This window comes from Parasteatoda tepidariorum, chromosome 2, assembly GCF_043381705.1.
Source record: "Parasteatoda tepidariorum isolate YZ-2023 chromosome 2, CAS_Ptep_4.0, whole genome shotgun sequence".
In the NCBI taxonomy this organism is placed as follows: Eukaryota; Metazoa; Arthropoda; class Arachnida; order Araneae; family Theridiidae; genus Parasteatoda; species Parasteatoda tepidariorum.
In genome coordinates this window covers 60,223,048-60,241,939 of record NC_092205.1, presented here as the reverse complement: position 1 = coordinate 60,241,939, position 18,892 = coordinate 60,223,048, and the positions used below count along the sequence as shown (strand labels likewise).

The 18,892-nt window shown below is 27.5% G+C and overlaps 1 protein-coding gene across 1 annotated transcript in view; it reads right to left on the bottom strand.

Moving 5' to 3' along the window:
• Positions 1-18,892, bottom strand: part of LOC107456666 (BAR/IMD domain-containing adapter protein 2) — a 91,194-nt gene that overhangs the window by 7,633 nt on the left and 64,669 nt on the right. The window contains exons 6-12 of the mRNA XM_016074597.3: positions 16,522-16,641; positions 16,372-16,437; positions 15,136-15,222; positions 14,388-14,492; positions 12,767-12,992; positions 4,740-4,932; positions 1,794-1,853 (exon numbers count right to left, since the gene is read on the bottom strand). Of these exons, the coding sequence (XP_015930083.1) occupies positions 1,794-1,853; positions 4,740-4,932; positions 12,767-12,992; positions 14,388-14,492; positions 15,136-15,222; positions 16,372-16,437; positions 16,522-16,641 (857 nt within the window). The remainder of the gene's footprint in view (positions 1-1,793; positions 1,854-4,739; positions 4,933-12,766; positions 12,993-14,387; positions 14,493-15,135; positions 15,223-16,371; positions 16,438-16,521; positions 16,642-18,892) is intronic.

Sequence of the window (18,892 nt, the reverse complement as noted above, 5' to 3'; positions counted from 1 at the left end):
AAAATACAAGTTCTGAAGATTATTTATACAGGGTTCCAATCTTTTAACAAAGCAAAAATTAAGGACTTTTTTTTTGAAAAAATTAAGCACTTTTTTGAAAAATTAAGGACTTATGCCACCAGTGACAGTGCCAATTATTTACCTTTCTAAAAACACCAATAAATAAAAAAATAATAATAAGCAATTTTATTATAATGTAAGCACTGATATAATTGTATTAATTAACAGGTCTCGGCAAAGAAGCACCAGGCAATTTTTGCAAACCCAGGTTGGGTTTTTTGAAAAAATATTTCAGATTGTTAAAAGTTAATGTCATTTAGATTGTAAAAGTTAACATATGAAACTAATCTGCATTCAATTTTTAATGATTTCATTGAAATTGAATTGTAAAAGTAAGTGCAGAAATTAGGATTCTTTTCATGTATATTTAAAAAAAAAAAAAAGGTAAATAAAGAAAATTGGCAAAAACATTTAAAAAATTATTACTGGAAGTTTTTATATTTTGCTACTAGACCAGCAAACGTATTATAATTACTTTTATGATGAACTTTAACAGAGTTATTTCCAGCCAAACATGTTATTAAGAATTAACTTTACATAATGTTACTAAACATTCTGGTGAAAATTATGAACTAATTTTAAAGCAACCAAAAATTTAACAAAAATTAAAAAACAGCATATTAAGCTACAATGTTAACTGAATAAAATGATTATTAAAATCTAAGGATCTTTTAGTTGAGTAGATTTAAATTTTTATGTAACATTCTGCTTATAATTAGTGATGCTAAAAATGAAGGACTTTCAAAAACCTTGTACCAAAATTAAGTACTTTTAAAGGCCCTAATTTTCCAAAATAAAAATTAAGCAGTTTTTAAAGACCGTGGGAACCCTGTTATAAGTATGAATTTCTGATTTCAAAAAGCTATATCAACAGTACCTGGTTTAAAGAATGAAAATTTTATTGTAATTTCATGGGTACCAGAAGCTTTGATTAGAAAAAATAGCTAAGTACACTATCAGAATAAATACTTTGCACAAGGAATGAGAACATTTTCTCGGCTTTCCACAGTATTTCAAGAATAAACACGAAAATTTATACCAATTTTATAACTTAAATAAGAATTCTAACTAAATGTTTCTTAATTTATATTTCATATTAAAAAGGCTGATTGAAGGTAAACTTAAGACCGAAATTGAACTTTTCTACTTTTATGTCATAATGCTAGAACAAATTAAACCTTTCATTATTTTTTATTTTAAACCAATCAAAGTCACATGCCAAACTTAATTAAATTTTGATTCAAATACACTGCAGTCATGAATGTGATAGCAAAATGTCATAATTTAAAAAAGATTTTTTTCTTTAAAATTTTATGACAATAAGAGTTGATTTCTCTATCCAGTGAATTTACTACTCTTTCATTAGTCAAAGTACTACATCACCACTGCATGAGAAAAAGTATTGTTTTTTTTTACAGAGATTGTGAAACAGTGTGAGGTTTTGCCAACAGTGTGATATGGCTCAATAGCTATACAGACTTAAAATAAGACTAATACATATTAAGAATTAGACAGTATTTATTGATTCTAAAAAAAACAATTTGAATTAAGAAAAGCTTGCATTTTTGAATAGATGTGTAAAAGAAAATTCATTTACGAATCATCAAAAATATAGTAAAGCTTTAAACATCTATTTAATTCACTCCTGACTATTAAATTTCATTAAAAAATAATTGTAAGTTAAAATTAATTTACAATTAATTTACAATCATAGAAAAATTTATAAATCTTACCTCAAGGAGGATGAGGGATCCTTTACCCTCTCAGTATATGACACAGGAAACCAACCAGATCTGAAAAAAATAATAAAATTTTGCCTTAGTTTCCAGTTGCAATCTATTGGTATTTATATATGTATAGACAAAAATCTATACAGATAGTGCATTATTAGATACCCAGTGGCAGAATTTTTTTTGGACTTTCTGCGACAAACTTCCCTAGCACTATTATCTTTCTGCAAGACACTTTTAATTATAACAATTACTAATTTAAAGTAACAGAAGTGTTCTGTTTACAAAAGGGAAAGAGAAACTTGTATAAAAAGCAGTAAATTATTTTTTTAATTGTTAATGCAATAAGTTTTTTATTCTAATATTAGGGGTGATATTCTGGCATTTTGTAGGTGGAAAAACTCACTAATAATTTCTTTTTTCGAATTTTGCAAATTATCATAACATTAAACAAATATAATTAAAAATTGTTAAAGCCTTGGCAGAAAATATCAAAAAAAAATAATTATGAAATCACGCGAATCGGACTTTTTAAGGAGGGGTTATTAAAATGCGTATCAAGTTTCAAAATTGGGTTGTTGTAATAAATAACATTGTATTGAAATTATCGGAATTTATGAACTATATGGAAGTTGACAGGAATATCTAATAAAAAAAATTTATAGAATAATTGCGTCAAAAAGTAAATACTCAAATAGACAATTCAAATTTCCCATAATGCTGGAAATATATTGGGATATTTAAATAACACATGAAAATGAATATCCATAAATGCCGAAAATACAATCGAAACACCACTTGGATTTATGATAGTATAGACGTAAATTTAGCTCATCAAAAAGTGTTAATTTAGATGTGTAATTCAAATTTCATGAGTGAAAATCAGGGAAAATTGTGACACAAAGTGAAAAACCCTGAAAACTTTATATGCTAAAAATCAATATCAATTTATGTACCAGACATGTTTCTTATTTAACATTAATTTTTTGAACTTGCATTTATAATTAAATTACCTAATAATGAAGAATATCACACCTTTATAGTAAACTAATTCAAGAAAAAACTTACTTCTTACAAGAATATGCGATAACGGATTTTAAAATTAAGTGAATATGAATTGCGATGTTGGATTTTTAAATCTGCGCCAATAAGAATTGCAATATTGGATTTTAAAACCCAAAACACGAATTTTAATATTGAATTTTAGATCACGTAAATACAAATCACTATGCATAATTTTTAGATCGCGTGAATACGAATCGCAATGCAGTTTTTAAATCATATATAAATACAAAAATCTATTTTTGATTTTTGTGAATTTTAAACGCGTGAATACTTATTGCGATATTAGGTTTTAAAAGTGAGCAAATATATTGGATTTTTAATTTGAAATTAACAGGAATCGCGATATACGATTTTTAAATCACATTAACACGAATCACAATAAGCAACTTTCAGACATGTGTATGAAAACGCCTCATTAACGAGATTTAGCAAAAGTTTCACAATTTAGTTGGAAGAATGACACGAAAAGCTTGGAATTCCGGAGTACAACCAGAGAACAATCACCCCTGCAAAATATCAATTAAGAAATACTGGAATTTTAAAAAATTTGAAAATCATCAGCACAAGCTAAAACTGCCAAAAAAATAATGAAATCATTACATTAATAATCTTATGCGTGATTTAAATTTTGTGAGAAATAAAATGGTCTATAAAAATATTGAGATTTTTTATTTAAATGTGAAAAATTGTAACAATAACTATCCTAAAAAAAGATTGAAACACCACATGGATTAACGATGATATTGGCACAAAGCGAGCATGTCAAAGAGCACTTTCTTGAATGCATGATTTAAACTTCCTAAGCTTTAATAATATCTGTATTTAAAAAAAAATATCACAAAAATATCAATGGTATAATTGAACAATGAAAGACATAGATGTGATTTTAAAAATCGAAGTATAAAATCGTAGCAATAATTGCCAAAAAATGATCAAAACACTACATAAAGTTAGGATGGAATTGGCATATTTTTTAAAGCCTCAAATGCAAGATTTAAAAATAGTTTGACCGTAATATATTAATATAATAAATTTTATTCATTTCACACAAATTTTAACAAAAATAGGGCGACAAATGTACCATAATGATTCATTCCTTTGCCACAAATCTGAATTTATAACAAAATTCCCACTCGCAGTCATATTACTATATCACAGTCATATAAAACCAAAATATTTCACTTCCCGAATAAAAAATCTTTCCACAAACAACTATAACATTCTGCGACAATGTCACCGTGATTCTGCCATAAGCATTATATAAAATATATACATCTAACACATTCACTTGTTACTAAATTCATGAATAATCACATAACTAGACTTTTAAGCTCTCAAATTATATGACACTATCAAATTTGGTCGTACCAACACATGTACTCTTACTTGAAATTTCTTTTTAAATACAATAGAATAAACAACTGAAGTTTACTGCAATATTACTGCTTTAAAAAATGAACCAAATGCATAAAACCAATAAAAAAAACATACAATGTCATTAAGTTAATATCTATGAATTGAGTATAATTTATTATGCTCAGGACTCTTGTTTGAGACAGTTAAATTAAGCACTGTAGAAAGAGCATAAATAGGTTTCTGAAATCAATATTTATAAACTGCAAAAAAAAAATGGAATAAAATTAGAAATCAAATTTTAATTTAATGTAAATGAAAATAAATTTATTTTTTTAAAATTTTATTTTATTTGTAATTTAATAATAATAACCTGGTATAAAACCAGAGCACTATTGTATTGAGAACACGTTATGAAGTTTAATCAAACATGAATTCCACTGATTTTTACATTATATCTTAGTAACACTCATTAATAGCATATAAGTTAGAATACATAAACTACAAAAGTATTTAAAATATATATTTTACCTTCTAGTGGTCAAATTATCACCAAACTGCCAACCAGTCGTATTCTCTTCTGTTATATATTCAATGACATCCCCCTCATGAAGACCTAGTTGGTGATCTCCAGATGGCTCATAAGGATAGAGTGCTCTTGCATAACTTGTCTCACTTGAACCATTGAGTTCAACTGTTCGACTTAGCCTTTTTAAGCCAGGATCTTGAAATAATGAAACACAATATAAATAAATAGTTGTAATGCACAGGGCATAAAACAGCCTGAAACATAAAAATTTTATTTTGTTAACTAGAAAGTTTTTGCATCAATTCAACCAAGTTTAGAAAGTTTTTAAAAAATTTTGATTTTAACTTAATATACAGTAGAATTATTTTTTCCTAATGAACACACAAAGAGAAAGATTAAAATAACAAATTAAGCAACAAAAAATCGCTTGAACTATGAAAATATTTAGTTATAACTAAATTAGAAAAAACTTTTTCGTTGTAAAAACACATAAATAGTTATTACAGGGTTCGTATTCAAAAGGAAGTAATTTTCTCCTCAACTTTTCCAGGTTTTCAAGATAAATTCACGTAAAAATCCAAGATTTAAAAATCAACAAAATTAATATTTAATAAAAAATGTATTTTAGAATTATAAATAAAATTGAAAAAAACATTAAAAACTAAAAAACATTTATAAATTATTTTTATTTAAATAAAATTTGGTGATTTAAGTTACGCCGATTCTGATTAGAAACAATAAATTGACAGAATTATTTATGTGAAGGAATAATAAGACAAAGGGAATTTTACTGAGCAATATTAAAAGAAAAAAATTACAAGTATATACGAAGTTATGATAAAATAATAAATAATCTGTATATGATTCAAGTTAAATCAATATAATAAAATTTTTGAAAACAAAACTGCAATTAACAATTAAAGCCTAATGTATTCTTTTTTAACAGGACTACAGCCTAGTGCAGACCAAGACTTTCTCAGTCTGCCTGTTCCAAAAAGTTCAACTTATAGCTAGATTTCTCCATCTATTCACTTCTAATAATTTTAGGTCTTCCTCCATACAGTTCAACCCCCTTGTTGCTGGTTTCCCCGTCTTCCTTATACCTCAATCTTAGAAAATGTCAGATTTTTAGTTAGATCAGAATCATCACAATGAAAAACCAGTCCCAGATTTCCTGATCCTGAATGACCAAACTGAAATAACTCTCTAAATGTTCAGTCGCCTTTATTTATTATACACTTCATGGTTATATAAACTTCTCCATGCATTATTTTTTTTCACTGCTCCAAAAAGTGACCAATGGATTTTTCTTTCAAAAGCGAGCAATTTATTTTCTTCTTTATTAAGCGTCCAAGTCTCGCTGCCATACAAAATAATCTAATAAGTGTTCTATATAAACTTAATTTAGCACTCATGGAGATAAATTTAGATTTTAATTGGTTCTTCAGTACAAGGTAACATCTATTAGCCATCAAAATTAGGTTTCCAATTTCAACTTTTAACTAATTTTTATTGGTAATGTGTGCCCAGTTACTTAAACTGGATAACTACACTTCAATAATAGCACACATTGTACTCTGGTGCTAACCACCATAAATTTAGTTTTTTCTTCACTTATTGTTAAACCCATGACTTTGGCAGAATCCTCAAAGTCCATAAACATTTCTATCACATATCATTTCGTTCACCCAACTAGATTAATGTCATCTACATAGTTATAATATATATTAATTAATATAATTAATACAATAGCATCAAGTAAAAAATTTAATATTGGAGGGATAAGCAGCAATAAGATTGTCTAACTTAATTGAATGATACTAATTTTTAAAAAAATTTTGAACAAAAATATTTTTTTAACACCAAATATCATACCATCTTAAAAAGAAATAAAAAAATATATAGACAATCCATCAGTGATTAAAGTTAATCCATACTTATTAAGTTAAACCAAATACAGTAAATAACTAATACAGGATACTTTTCAACAACAGACAAGCAAAAAATTAAATAAATAAATAAAATTAAATAATTAAGGGCAAAAACGTAGTATTTTTAATCCTTAGCTATAAAATAAATAAATAAACTATCATAAAATATGAAATAAACTGCAAAAAAAAACAAAAATAAAGAAAGAACTATAAATAAAAATAATAAGGGAATAAAATAAAAGAACTTTTCAACAACTAAGTCATCCCTAAAAAAACACAAAATAGCAAAATTAACAAAAATATTATAAAATAAACTGCCTTTAAATGAAATTAAATCATTTTTAAACAATTAATGAACGTTTTTAAGAACAGAAAAAAAAATACTAGAAAAATGCAATAAGTTAAGATTCTTGATTTAAAAAAAATTTTTATCTTAAATAAAATGGATAAATAGATAAAAATATAAATTAAAATGATAAAAATGCAAAATTAATTTTAAAAAATATCAATAAAAGAACTTCTTTTAATGATAACTACAAAACCAAAATAAAATGAAAGAAATATATAAGTTAATTGAAGTTATTAATTTAATTGAAATTAGGCAAATTATAATAAACTGTAGATTTATTAAAATCATTAAATTAACTAAATTAAACAAAATTAGTGATTAAAAAATGCAATATATTTAATAACTAATCATAAGGGAAAAGAAAACAATAAAATACGAAAAACTTACAAATCTAATTAAATAAAAGCAAAACTTAAAAATTAGCAAGCAGAAACAAAAGTTAAAAGAAGCGGAGACACAGCAAAATATAATAAGATCAAGTGAATTTTTAAAAAAAAATCTTTATCTTAAAATTTATGAATGAGAAGAACTAAATTATTGAGTATGAAATTTATTGTGAATGGAAGAAAAAAAACTCAAAACCTAGTGAAATCAGAAATGTATCATTTGTGATAAGAAAAAATTGCAATCTGCTTCATTGTATAATCGTCTGCTTTCAGTAATAAATAAATGTATGCTTTATATTAATAAATAAAGGCTTTTCAGCAGATTTTTAATGAAAAGAGGTGCTATTCCACATCAGGCAAAACTTGCAAATGATACTGAGAGATCAGAATACAATTAAAAAATATGATTCATTAATAGATATCAAATAAATTAACACATATAGCAGACAATAAAATATAAAACAATAATTTGTTATAATAAATCAAGGATCACAAAAATTAAAAACAAAAGTGGATTTAAAGAAGAAAAAAAACAGCATGTCAAAACAGCAATTCTCAAGGCAGAAATTTCAAGTTCCTTAACTCCGAATTGCAACTGAATAAAACGCTCCAGAATAGTAGGAGAATTTTTAGGATACACTTACGGTCAGCCCAGAAAAAATCAGAATTTTTTTTTTTTAAAAAACCTTTATTTCGCAAGCGCAAATAAGGCATCAAAAATGGAAGAGTGATATCCCGCAATTTCCCTCGATGTCAAATTTTTTAACAATTCCTGGTCTAAATTATGTTTTCTTCCGACATTTCCTGACTGTTTTTCGAATCTTGTTTTCCCTGACAATTCTCGATTTTCCTGACATTCCAGATGTATACAAACTCTGTAAAAATGTCATTGCCTTTTTTCCAGAAATACAATTTTCATGCTTGTTGGACAGCAGTATTTTAGGTATAAAGAAGAAAGACCAAGAAAGAGTTACCTGGATCCAAAACCAATCACCAAATCATATGACTAAAAATTCAGATTAACAAAATTTCTTATATGCAGTGATACATAGTGTGGTGTGATCATGGGATAACCACAATATTTACTTTTCATACTGGGCTGTCTCCAACAGGAGCGCCCTCTTCTTTGCCTTTGCAGGATCTCTAGAGCTCGACTCATAGCTCGTTTTTAGAGATTCTTGCAACCGCTAGGGAGGGGACGCTGGCTTTTGGAGATAGACCAGTATTCCCCGTGGATCTCGAGCAGTTGGTTGCTTTCTTAAGCAGCAGGATAATTTTTGTTTTTTTATCCCCCTGTGTGCTCTAGAGTTTAATCGTTGATTTTTACCATAATAAGTTTTTCCTTATCTTCTAATTATTTATTTGATGCATCATGTAAATTCAGCAAGAAAACAATTATTATTTCAATGACTTAAATTAAATTACTATCTACTCCCTGGAGCACACAAGGAGGATCCAGCATCCACGTGGTGGATTTAGGCTCTTGTGAATTGATGAGCCGCATACTGAAATGAACATGTTCTTAAAACCGAAATGAAATAAAAATGCTGAATGAATGCCTTTCGTCTACAAAAAAAAAAAATTATGTAAATTATTTTGTTTACAATACTTGCAATTACTGGGTACTGATCTATTCCACTGAGTCGATTTTTCTCAATTTAACAATTGAGTATTTTTACAAGATTTTTCAAATGACAAATGTATCAAAACTATTCAATGTTGATATAATTGCATATTTTACTTTTACTGCATGTGATATGTTAAGGATATGTGTACCATGATTTATTGAATTTATTTAATATGATTTGTTGATCATTTGTTGAAATGATTATACTTGTTTTTATAAGGAATGAAAATGTTGTACGTGTACATAATTAACAGGGTCATTCTTATTTTTACGAGTGATATTTCTCTTAGAATTGGTAATTTTTACAATTATGAAGAAAAATGTTTGTATTTTACAAACAAATTAAAATTTTAGGTTCTTTTAAGAGAAAATTGAATATCACGATTGAATTTTGATTATCACACTGAATACTCACACGTATTCACCTTTTTGGTTATATTTATTTATCCAAGTTTTTTCTCATTTATTTTTGCTACATAATTATAAACATTTAATAATGGTGGTCATAATTACTAATGCTTAAGCATTTTATAGTTGACTTTATTGTCATGCGTCTTAGGATTTCTTTATCGAAATTAACATTCAAAAAAAAAAAAAAAATAAATTTCTTTTGTGGAATTAACATTTTTCCTAGGTTTTTAAAGTTATTCCATAATGTGACAAAAATATATTTGAATGACTTCCAATGAGAGTTTTTAAAGGTAATTCCTATTTGCTTTAATATGATTGAATTACTTATAATGAGAGTTTTTGATGTTATTCCAAGTGCAGCGAATGCTTTTATAGTGAAAAGTGCATTTAATGTGTCAAGGTTGTTATTATATGTGATATTTACTCATACTTGTAAATGCCATTTTACTTTTCGTCAAAGGTTTAACCTCACCTTGTCATCCCACCTCAACAATTATGGTTTGAATTTCAAGAAAAAAAAGCAATTATTTTATAATTGGCCATCAGGACAATTGAACTCTGTTTTCAGGGCACCAGTCAAATTGTCTTTTACTGAGGACACTTATGTAGCTCAACATTTTATTTAATGCATATGTTTACTCAAGATTTTTTTATGTTGAACATGATATGTATGTATGATTTTTTTATCTTTATGATTCACATTTTATGTTAACGGTAACTTAAGTTTTTTGATTTTAACTTTTACATTTTAATGGGGTAATTTAAACTTAATTTTTTTCATTAAAGGGGTGGCTATTAATTTTTTCCCATTCAAAGGGGGAATTTGTGGTGTGATCATGGGATCACCACAATATTTACTCTTCCTACTGGGCTGTCTCCAACAGGAGCGCCCTCTTCATTGCCTTTGCAGGATCTCTAGGGCTCGACTCATAGCTCGTCTTTAGAGATTCTTGCAACCGCTAGGGAGGGGACGCTATCTTTTGGAGATAGACCAGTATTCCCCGTGGATCTCGAATAGTTGGTTGCTTTCTTAAGCAGCAGGATAATTTTTGTTTTTTATCCCCCTGTGTGCTCTAGAGTTTAATCGTTGATTTTTACCATAATAAGTTTTTCCTTATCTTCTAATTATTTATTTGATGCATCATGTAATTCAGCAAGAAAACAATTATTATTTCAATGACTTAAATTTAAATTACTATCTACTCCCTGGAGCACACAGGGAGGATCCAGCATCCACGTGGTGGATTTAGGCTCTTGTGAATTGATGAGCCGCATACTGAAATGAACATGTTCTTAAAACCGAAATGAAATAAAAATGCTGAATGAATGCCTTCGTCTACAAAAATCTGTTTTTTTTTCATTTGAATGGGGATATACAACATCTAGCACAAGCAGTTGGCGGATGATCTACACCTCATGGCCCTTCCTTCAACCACACCCCTCGACACATAGGAATTACTTAAATGTTACTACTTTCAAATAAAAAAAAGCATAACATAAATAATAAAAGTCTTACAATAATTTAATGATTCACATACTATAGATTTAGTCAAATCTCAGTATCACAGAATCTTAAGGAGGCACTAAAATTTGGAACAAAAAAATTGGAATAATAGTACCATTATAGTTAAAACTAAATCTAATATAAGCATTTTAAAAGTTATATAGCATGTATTTACTTCAAACAACATAGATACTTCAAATTATTATTTTCTCATGAATTAAGACAATGACAACAGTGATACAAAATAGTTTTCTGGACATTTTTTCTTTTTTCGATCTATCAATTTCTCAGTTTTTTTATTAGAACTTCAACAAATTGTTCATAAATTTTGTAAAGAGGCATTTCAAATTTTTCAGAAATTAGTAAAAAAATTATTATCTTGGTAATCAAAAAATCGCACAAAATGTATTTAGCTCTGAAAGGTTTTTTTCTACGCATTAGCAAATGTGTAGAGAAATCAGTTTTTTTTTTTTGCAATATTAAAGTTAGACTTAGCTGCCCTACTAGAATTTGAAATAAAATTTAAATTAAACAACAATTTTAGCAGAATGATTGGTGGTTGAAATGTAAAATAAAATATGATCAAGAAACAAAAATGCAGTGCCAAATTCAAATGTTCTTACAATTTCATGGGAACAAAAATCAGACTATGTTAAACAAAGTAGACTGGTAAAGATAAAAGAAGATAAAGACTAATATAAAACTAAGGCAAGCAACTTTAAAGAACACAGTTCACCTTTGAATTAGAGACTGATCAAAAACTTCCTTTCTTAGATGTTCTTGTGACTCGGAATGATAAATGATTCCATACTACTGCCTTTCGTAAACCTTTTACTGTTTCTCTTCCCCCTTATTACAAATCCTCCCACCCTCCTAACCAAAAACTTGCCTCTTTTCGGTCTTTTGTCTACCATGCTGTTAATATTTGTTCTAACATTGATTTTCTTGATTCAGAATTAAATTACATCAAAGCCATTGCTCATGACAGAGGTTATTCTCCTAACATTATTGATAATATTTATAAAAACTTAACTAAACAATCGCCTACCGATATACCTTCCAAAGAATTTTCTAACAATTTAGTCATTTTACCCTATTTTCCTAAAATAAGTCGGCAAGTTGCTTATATCCTAAAGAAGTTAGATCTTAATATTATTTTTAGTCCCATTAATAAGATAAAATTTTCTAATCTCAAACAGCCCATTGACAGTCAAAATAGCTGGGGTATATACCAAATTAATTGCCAATGTGGCCTTTCATATATTGGCCTAACTAAGCGTGCCTTAAAGTGCCATGTCAAGGAACATGAAGCTTATGTCAAAAAACAAGAATTTAAAAGCTCATCTATTGCCCAACATTGTTCGGACTCTAATCATAATTTTAATTTTTCTTCTTCTAATGTCATTCAAAATTGTTCTTCAATTTTTTATTTAGATTTTTACGAGTCTTCTCATATTTTCAAAAATTCCAAACTGTTGGTCAATGACCTATCCAGCGTCCCTTATCTTTATCCTGTTTGGAAATCTATGATTAAACCTAGCTAACCACCTTTTTTGTTCCTTGCTTCCTATTCGTTGTCATCCTTGCACGCTTCCCTCCTATTGGTCGTTGCTCTCTTGTGATGTCACCTTTCTCTATATTTATTTACCCTGTTTTCTCTCTTTTCTTTCTGTTTCACTGATGAAGGTTGCCCTTTGAGCATCCAAAACAGAATTTATAAATATTTTTGTGCTCTTAATTGTTGTTTGCCTTAGTTTTGTATTTTAGCACAAAGGTCGCCCACTTGTGTATTTAAAGACTAATATACCAACAAAAGTTTACCTGATTTAGGAGAGGAAGTAGGTAGACTTGGAAGACAATACTCAGATTTAGCTCTAATAATTGGTCTAGCATAGATATTATCTTCCGCTTTAGAAGCTCTCAAGGTGTGTGACATTACCGAATCTCGATCATTTTTCCCATAGCTACGAGCAATTGAGTTGTTGCGTATGACAACATCTAGCATACTGTCCAAAGAATACATGCTTTCCATATTCAAAGGTACAGGCTAAAAAATAGAGATATTTAATTTTCTTTTATTAAAATTATTTAACAATTCTAGTAGAACTGATAACAAGTAGAAACCAAACTCTGAGAATATTATGTTTCTACCCACTAATAACTATCAGCAATAACAGACTGTAAAAACATTTTTGATTGAAGTTTCTGTAAATGTCAGTGGTAGCAAAGATATGTTCTTAAACTTTTAGCATTTAAAATATTAAAATTTAAAATGCAACTTTTTTTTTCCAAATGGCATGATTAACTGTACTACATTTAATTGCATGAAGATTATAAGGATTATGTTTATAAAAGTACAGAATATAAATTCCAATCTAATTACAAAAAATAAAATAAAATAAATACTATCTGTAAGTCAAAGGAATATAGGTTTGTTTTTCAAATTACAAGAAAAAGGCTGCTACAAAATAGGTATTTTTAATTGAAATGCACCAAAGGACATGTGGCTTTAAATAAAAATCAATTTTTATATTTTTTGATTATGATTTCACTTATGATACTGGTGGAAATTCAGAAAATCTGTAGCTCTCATCCTTAGATGCAGAATTAAGAAATATTAGCAATCAAATATGCATTTAGATAATTAAAAAAAATTACACATAATGACTTAATGACTAATGAATACACATAAAGTCAAAATAGGGTTTTAATTTTTCATAAATTGAAGACAATGAGATGTAGATGAAGTTGCACTACACAAAAATGTAATTTACTAACAAACTTTTAGTGTCAATGGAGATGGGATATGAAGGAGCAACCTGGGCAATTGCTCCTTCATATTCTCCCAAATGGTTCCAAGCAATAATAAATAGAAGACTGCTAATTTCATTTAATGATTTTGAAATCTATTAAAGTTGCTTCAAACCAAATTTAAAAATTGATAGAAACACTTCAAGTAGCATACGAGACTACTATTTTGATTGGAACATAAGCATAAAAATTAAAACACAAATAAATAAAATAGAAAACAAATATATGTCATTCAAAAACGAATTTATGTTTTATCTTTTTCTCTTATATTTATTTAATAAAAAAAAAAGCAAACAAGCATAATAAAGTCTTATTTGACGATTTCCTTTTAATGATTTTAACACTTCACAAAATACTAAGACATATATATAAATAGGTAATTAAACTTTTAATGTGTAGTAATTGACTATATTTTTTTTTTAAAAAAAAACATTATAATAAATATTTCTTAATAAAACTTAATTTCATCAATTTTAGGTAATGAAATTCATCAACCATAAAAATCTAAATTCAATTAACTTTAATATGCTATAAATGAAAACATCAACAGTAAACAGAAAAAAATGTCAATAAAATTTATATTTTGAGAAATATAATTTCAGTCAAAAAAATAAAACAAAATATTGCAAACCTGAGGTGAGCATTTAATAGCATTGTATATCATTTCAGGTAACTTATCTCGAGTTTCAGCTATTCTTTCCCACATTGGAAGTTGCTCTTCTAAAATTTCTGAGCCCTAAAAAAATTATCATGTTACACAAACTTGAATGTTAAAAAGTAATAAAAGAAACAAATATGATTAAAAGGATATTTCTTAAAATTAAAAATAAATGCTAAAAAAGCAATGCAACTAAGATTCTAACTAGCTAGTACTACATGAATCCCATTTAAAAATGCACTAAACAATTTTGAATTTTAATAGGTTGGTAAAACAATTGATAAGCTACCATTTGTATTAGTAAACAAAGAAAAAAAAATATTAAGTTTTGTTATGAGTATTTTTCCTCTTTTAATTTGTTTTTTAAAATATAAAAAGAAATTTTAAGGGAAATACATTGCAAGTGTTATAATTAGGAAGGGAACAATATTTGAAGAAAAAATAGGTTTTTAAAAAAACTTCCCTTTTTGCTGTTGCACTTAGTAAATTAAAACAAATAAACTACTGAGGATTTTAAAAATTAATTCAACTAAATAAGTATTCAAAATGTATCACACAGATTAAATGAAACAGATTTAGGTTAGAGAAAATTTCAATTGATTTAAAATATTAAGAATAATTCATCGCAATAAATAAAATATATAATACATTACATTCAAGCAATAACATATTTCTAAATTTACTTAAAATAATTATAAAAATTACAAATATGAAATCTTACTTTGGTGTGGTAAATTAAAAATTGCCTATTAAGCGCACATTGTCTTTCCAAAACTGTGCCATACATAACTCTTTCTTGTATTATAGCCTAAATAAAAGAATACAAGCAAATGAAATAAATTCAAAGACCAAAATCATTCTCAAATACAACTTTTTACTGTGATTTTACAACTTTTTACTTAGATCAATAATAATAATTGATAAATGATTATGAAATCGTGAAAAATTAAAATAAGTGAATGTCAGTATTCAATCATTCTGGTGTATGTCAGAAATACTTGTAAAACATATTTATTTTTCACTTACACCAGCAAAAGCTGAGATTCAAAATGAAAAAAAAAAAATTCCATGTTTACACCTTACAGCTCTCAGTCATTTCATGCTTAATGTATGTGGTGCAACTATGAAAATTAATTTGTTTTCTTGCTTCTCAAAGTAAAGTTTATTACCAAAAAGAAACATGAATTCAAGTCTTTCACCTTTATATGCATGCAAATATGTATTATAAAGAGAGAGCAAAGACTACTTATATCTAACAATTAGGATAAAATGAAACAAAAAATTTTACACACCAACAAACCTATATTTTTTCCCCTCCAAACTGAGTACAAAGTAGAGCAAGAAACTTTTCCAGAAAAAGACAAATTAGCAGTTCAAAATTTATTTTATAATGATAATAAGCAATTCAAAAATTTATTTTATAATGATCAATATTAAGAAAATTGAAAATGTATTACTTTTGATTTTAAGCATCAAATTTAAATTATAACAAGAAATTTACAAAAGTTGTTGCACATTTTCATTTGATTTCCTCCAAATAATACTAATAAAATTAAGATGTCAATAACAAACTCAATGTTTGGAGAACTAAGATTTAGATTTTTACAACCCAAAAAATAACCAGCTTTTTTGCTACACACTAGGTCGTAATACATCTAAAAATACAAAATATTGTAATCTATTTCACTAAAATAGTACAACAATCTGTTTTTAAATTTTAATATTTTTTTAATAAATATAAATAGAATCATATTTAAATTATCTGAACTGAAAAAAAAAATTAGCATTTTTTGTACAAGTTTTCAAAATGTGTGTGTTAAAACTTAAAGAAAATTAGAGAGCAGGAATTTCATGACCAGCAATGTACCTCAAAATTTTCATAACTTTAACAAAAAGCTTTTTATTATAATAAGCTTTAATAAATACTTTTTCATAAGAACAAAAAACTCTTTTGTACCTCTTTTAAACTGTCATTACAAAACACTTCCAATCGCTCTTTGGCACTTTCCAACATTTTCATATGCTAAAAAAATAAGTATTAATAATTAAATAACTTCTTTAGAACATGATAGATAGTAATAACCATTTGGAAAAAAAATTTATTTACAGATAATTGCTTGTCTGTGTTAATATTCTTTTTTCTTCTAGTCTTTTTCAGTGTTGAAACACATTTTAGGTAGGCTTCTCGGCGACCTTTGTACAACTGCTGAAATCTTTTTTGTTCTCTCTGAAAACGCAGACAAATCTAAATACATTTGCTTACCAAACAAAGTTTAAAAAAATTTAGAGTCATTTTAATAATACAATTTTGAAAAATTATTTAAATATTATTAATAAGAATATTTGTGATGAATCTGAGCATAAACTGAAAAAAAAAGGGAAAATTTAGAATACAGCTTAAGAATAGTTTCAGTAAACTGACTTAATTTTGGTAACTGAAGCTTATCTAATAAAATTCTTACAGCATTGCTTCTATTTTTTCACACAACTTCACAACTAAGCTACAACAATTTTTTTTTTCCAATTTTATTTCCATTGGCTGATCAGAAGACAACTGTAGTTAAAAAACAGACAATAACAAGAGAAACAGAAGGAAAGATGAACAATACAACAAAAACAAAACTACATGGAGTCTGTAGATTCATTTTGTGGCGGGCTCTCCAATACTTCTTCCACAAGTGTACCGAGTTTAGTGCGGGGCACTGCTTAATGTGGTTTAAGTCCATTTCTTCTTGGATATTACACAGTGTGCAAATAGGGCTTGGTAATATATTTATACAGAATAGATGTTTGGAAAGGCAGTCCTGGCCAGTAGCGAAACAAAAGGTGGCCACAGACCTGTCCCTTGGCCATAGTGGAATATCCTTGATGTCGTTTATCCATTTCTTGTCTTTATTTGCCTCGTTTATATTTTTCCAAAAAGACTCTCTAAAAGACTTTTTAATTAATCGCTTGGCGGTGGGATAAGGAATTGGTTTTTTTTATTATTTGTGTGATTTCGGTTGCTTTCTTTGTCAAGGAGTCTGCTCATTCATTTCCCGAGAGTCCGCAGTATGCTGGTACCTACTGCAACGCAACCTCCTTGTGGCTTTCTATTAGGTTATTTAAGGTCAGGCGACAATTCAAAACATCCGCTGATGCAGGAGCCTCAGATGATGAAATGGCTAGGAGGGCAGCCCTAGAATCTGACAGAATGACAACCTTTGAAAAATTTTCCAGTTGGCATTGAAGCTGTGTTAAGGCAAATCAAATTGCTGAGATCTCTGCATCAAAGGCTGTTCTAAACCTTCCAACAGGAGAGTAAAAGGAAAAAAGCCTACCAAAGACGCCAGCGCCTATGTTTACACAGTTTTTCATCATGGAGCCATCTGTAAATATATGCACCCATTCGTAGCTACAACAACTAAGTTTAGGTAATTTTATTATTTCATGTTTACCTTGCAGAAATCATCTAATTTATTATAAATGAAGATTTGAAATTTTCAGTGAAAAGAAAATAAACTCACAATATAAGAAAATTCTTATCATAAGAAACATATTTGAAATAAGAATATGAAATATGACAGGAAAACTGCCAACAAACTTTACAACACTACTTAAAATATTTGTAATATTATCTTGCTTATCATAAAGATATTTAGTTTCCATATGCATAATTACCAACTTTTCTGGTTTTTCCATAAGATCTTATTTTTACATTTGAAGAAAAGGAAAAAATTTATTATAATAAATAGAACTTTATTCATATAATGAATTTATTAGATTTAAAATAATATTGACCACGATTAGATCTGATTCATTTTTTATTAAAGTGACATTTATAATCTACTTTTGTCAAAATGCATGAGTTTTAAAACCTTATACACAACAGAAGGGTTAGAAATAATGTGACAAATTTTTAGGGAAGTAAGGGCACATCACAATATAAGTGAATAAAACTCCATGCCTAGAAATGTTATCATTCACTGCTATGAGCTCTTCCCTATTGTAAACTATTTCTTCCCTATTGTGAACTATTCTTGAACAGGTCATAAAGGGAAGTGTCCCAGTCATGTACAACAGCATTTTTGGTCAGAGTTTTTCTAAATTTTAACCCTGGTCTAGAAGTTAGTTCAAACATTTGCATAAACGTCTGCTAACATTGCTACACTTGTACATTTCGAAGAAAAAAAATTAAATTAAAAATGCCATTTAAAAAAAATCTGAAGCTTTAAGAACAAAAGAAATTTCAGACCTAAAATCCCACACATAAATTAGGAAAGATCAAGTATATATGCAACAAAAGATCATTATAAATGCAACAAAAAATTTATGTGACTTTAGGGGACAACAAAACTTAAACATTTGCTAACAGTTATCACTGCAATTGTTATTTTACAACCACAAGAAAAAACATACCCTGAAAAATACACATGTATACAGTCATGTGTAACTTACAAAAGCACCATCAAATATTAAAAAAAAATTCATAAAAAACC